Source organism: Seriola lalandi, unplaced genomic scaffold (assembly GCF_002814215.2).
Source record: "Seriola lalandi dorsalis isolate HSWRI2012SDOR001 ecotype SW California unplaced genomic scaffold, Sedor1 jcf7180002034009, whole genome shotgun sequence".
Lineage (NCBI taxonomy): Eukaryota > Metazoa > Chordata > Actinopteri > Carangiformes > Carangidae > Seriola > Seriola lalandi.
In genome coordinates, this window is record NW_019504610.1 from 1 (window position 1) to 3,103 (window position 3,103).

A 3,103-nucleotide genomic window follows, 5' to 3' on the forward strand; every position below is an offset into this window, starting at 1 on the left:
GCAACTTGCAGGAAGCACAGAAGGAGCGTCTGAGTGCCAAGCAGCCTCCGAACATGATCTGCTTGCTGGCCCCGACTGCCAAGGAGCTGGAGCTGGGTAAGAGCCTCTCAGTGCAGGCACCTTCCTCACCTTCAGCTGCAGACCTCTAACAACACTCTCACGTTTTTTAATGGCCATCCTGCACAGATGTGGTTTGTCTTTTAGACAGTGACATTGACCTCGTTCCCAGTGATGTCATGGTTGAAATGGCAGTTTTGTGTTTTCAATTTCTGGGTGTTGAATATTTGTACTACTGTTTTGACCTGTGCTTGGAGTTTACTTTGGCTAAGCGGGCCAATGCTGCTCAAACTACACTTCATTTTTGTACAGAATAAACAAAGATACAACATGCTAACTTGTGAGCTTTAGAGATGCTGCTAGGTGGATTTTGGACAGAGCCAGGGTAGCTCCCCCCCCCCCTTTTCACTCTTTATGCTAAGCTAACAGGTTGCTAGTTCCAGCTACATATTTGGCATACAGATATCAACCTTCTTGTCTAAAACTAATAAGCACATTCACCAAATGTTGGACTATTCTTTTAACATGACACAGAACTTCCGGTGGAAGAATATTCTGGCTATCGGTTGAATCAATAGCAAAAAAAAACAGCTAAATTGAGATTAGCTTGGATAACCTCTTCTCAAAATAAAAATTACACAAAGCTTTATCTCATTTCCTGCTGTCTTCATAATGTTCCTTTTCTTGCGTTTACAGCTGAGAAGGTGACTGGGAACCTGGCCGAGCTGACTGGCCAAGTGGCGCCGTGTGATGTCAGCAGCATCTACGGCATTAGGAAGGCCATGGGCATCGCTGTACCTCCAGAACCCCCTGAGCCCTTCATAGACCTCACTACAGGTAAAACACCTGATACAACCTGCTGCAAACAAGCTTTTCTTCTGCAAACATGTAACCTGTGGGATATGCAGTTTTTAATTTGAATATTTTAACATCCCTGACTGCCTAATTTAACCTTACAAATACTGTGCATTTCAGCCACGGCATAGCACCTAATATACTTGTCAATGTTTTCAGTGCAGGAGATGGCTGAACCAATGGAGGCCTTGTCCACTTGTCAAGATGCAGTTCCGGTCGTCGCTGTAAAATGACATTTCAACCACCCTCATTCAGTTTAATAATTTAAGTTTTGTATAAACTTTTGTGTGACATTTGTATGCATTTCAATCAATAAACCATTTTTTTTTTATATAGAAACCTTGGCTCATGTGAAGCACTACACAACAAAACCACAGACTTAGGAAAACATTTATTACATTCTGTAGCTGTACAAAATTCAATATCACATTTGTTCACACAAAGGCCAATACATTATTATTATGTAACCACAATTACAGACAAGTTGGTGGTCTCAAAAGGTAAGGCCACGAGACAAATTAAGTTTTCAGAGGCACAGAGAGCGGTCCAGATCGGGTCAGATGATCACATCTGAGCTGGAGCCAGAAAAAACATTCACAGCAGGCAGATAGTTGGATCACACAGACTGAGGACACCGAGGAGAGTGTCACAGGTTTCCCGCATTGCAGCATATTTGCAGACAGGCAGCTAAAGACACTGAAAACTGTTTTCTTATCTGAGCAGAATAAACATTTAACAGATGGCATACATACAGCACACAGATTTGTCTACCTCCTCTTGAAACACAGCAAATATCTTGTTGTATATATTACTTGGGCCAAACTGCACAGCTGGAACCTAAAAGAGCTTCACATAAAGAGTTGTTAAACCTAAACTTATGCAGCAATCAAAGGTGCTGAGGATACATTAATTTTAGGATTTGTAGTTTGGCCAGAAAGTGAAACTTACTTTTTGTTGTCTGAATTATGTCTTGCAGAAAGAAGAAAGAAAATAGCTTTTCTATATCTACTGTACAGCCTGTTCCTGACATTGAAACAGCTCTGTCCAACCGCCTCACATATATCTTGCTCATTACACAGTAACAGAGCGGAGTGTCCATCCCTTCTAAAACAGGAAAACTACATAGGTTTCACATTATGATCCAAACAGAATCCATTGTTTTGTTTTTATAGGACCAAACAGGTCCTCAAAAATACATAACTGTATTTGGCATTAGTATAATATACATCTTTTCTTTCACAAACAACATCTAGGTTAAAGACAGAAAAAAAAGGTATAAAAGTGACTGATCATTGGATGTGAATGTGTTTGTGAATAGAAAAAGATGGTGATTGTTCGTACTGACCATCTCTCCATCATGACCGCCACATCCTGATCTGACAAAAAGGGTCCCAAGCAGAGAGTTCAATGTCACATCCACCACACAGCGTGGCGGCAGTTCCTTTAAGTCCTTAATACTCCTCAGTATTTTCATTCAGCAACGTCACTGGAACAGAGCTGTATTACAGTCACATCTGTCTCAACACTTGTGTGCAGGAGCTTGTAAACTCTGACTCGTACATGAGCCTATCTGTTGACTGTGGAGGCCCAGCCTCAGCTCAGCCCCATACCTTGCTGCTTGCTCATGTCGGTACACACAAAGAAGGTTTTTAGCTCCCCTTTCCCCTTGACATTGATAAATCCTCGACACTCGCACGAGTATCCCAGCTTCTGTAGCACGGCGGACGTTTCCTCTGTTACCTGGAAGTAGTCACAAAAAAATAATGCGTAAATGCAGCTAAGAAAAGTCCAATTTAAACAGCTAATTTATAACTTTTTTCTTAATAGTTACAGACTTCATCATAAAACTCAAATGAAATTATATGGTCCCAAATAACACCTGAATTTTCTTAATGAATGCATGTATCAATTTCCAACTTCATTATGACAGCATTACACTGCAGCTATGGTAGTATTAGATGACAGCCAATAGCAGAGGCAAAGTAATTCAAGTAGTTTCTCAAGTTAAAGCATGAATTGCTTTGAATTCACAAGTAAATGGGACACACCAGTGCACAAAGTGCAGTTTCAGGGAAAAGGTAAATAAAATGTTCATCTCATGAGAGGTTCTTATGACTGGCAGAGGATGGGATTTTTTTTTGTTGCTGTTAAGATGGATCGAAAGTCAGAAATTGGATCTTTGTAAATCCAG

The 3,103-nt window shown here is 40.7% G+C and overlaps 1 protein-coding gene across 1 annotated transcript; it reads left to right on the forward strand.

Annotated features, from left to right (window-relative positions):
- Positions 1 to 6: 6 nt before the first annotated feature.
- Positions 7 to 1,243, forward strand: LOC111646773 (bromodomain-containing protein 7-like). Its single transcript, XM_023396316.2, has 3 exons — positions 7 to 96; positions 754 to 894; positions 1,072 to 1,243. The coding sequence occupies exons 1-3, from the start codon at positions 54 to 56 to the stop codon at positions 1,143 to 1,145; spliced, it is 258 nt and encodes an 85-aa protein (XP_023252084.1). The 5' UTR covers positions 7 to 53; the 3' UTR covers positions 1,146 to 1,243.
- The last annotated feature ends 1,860 nt before the right edge of the window (positions 1,244 to 3,103 follow it).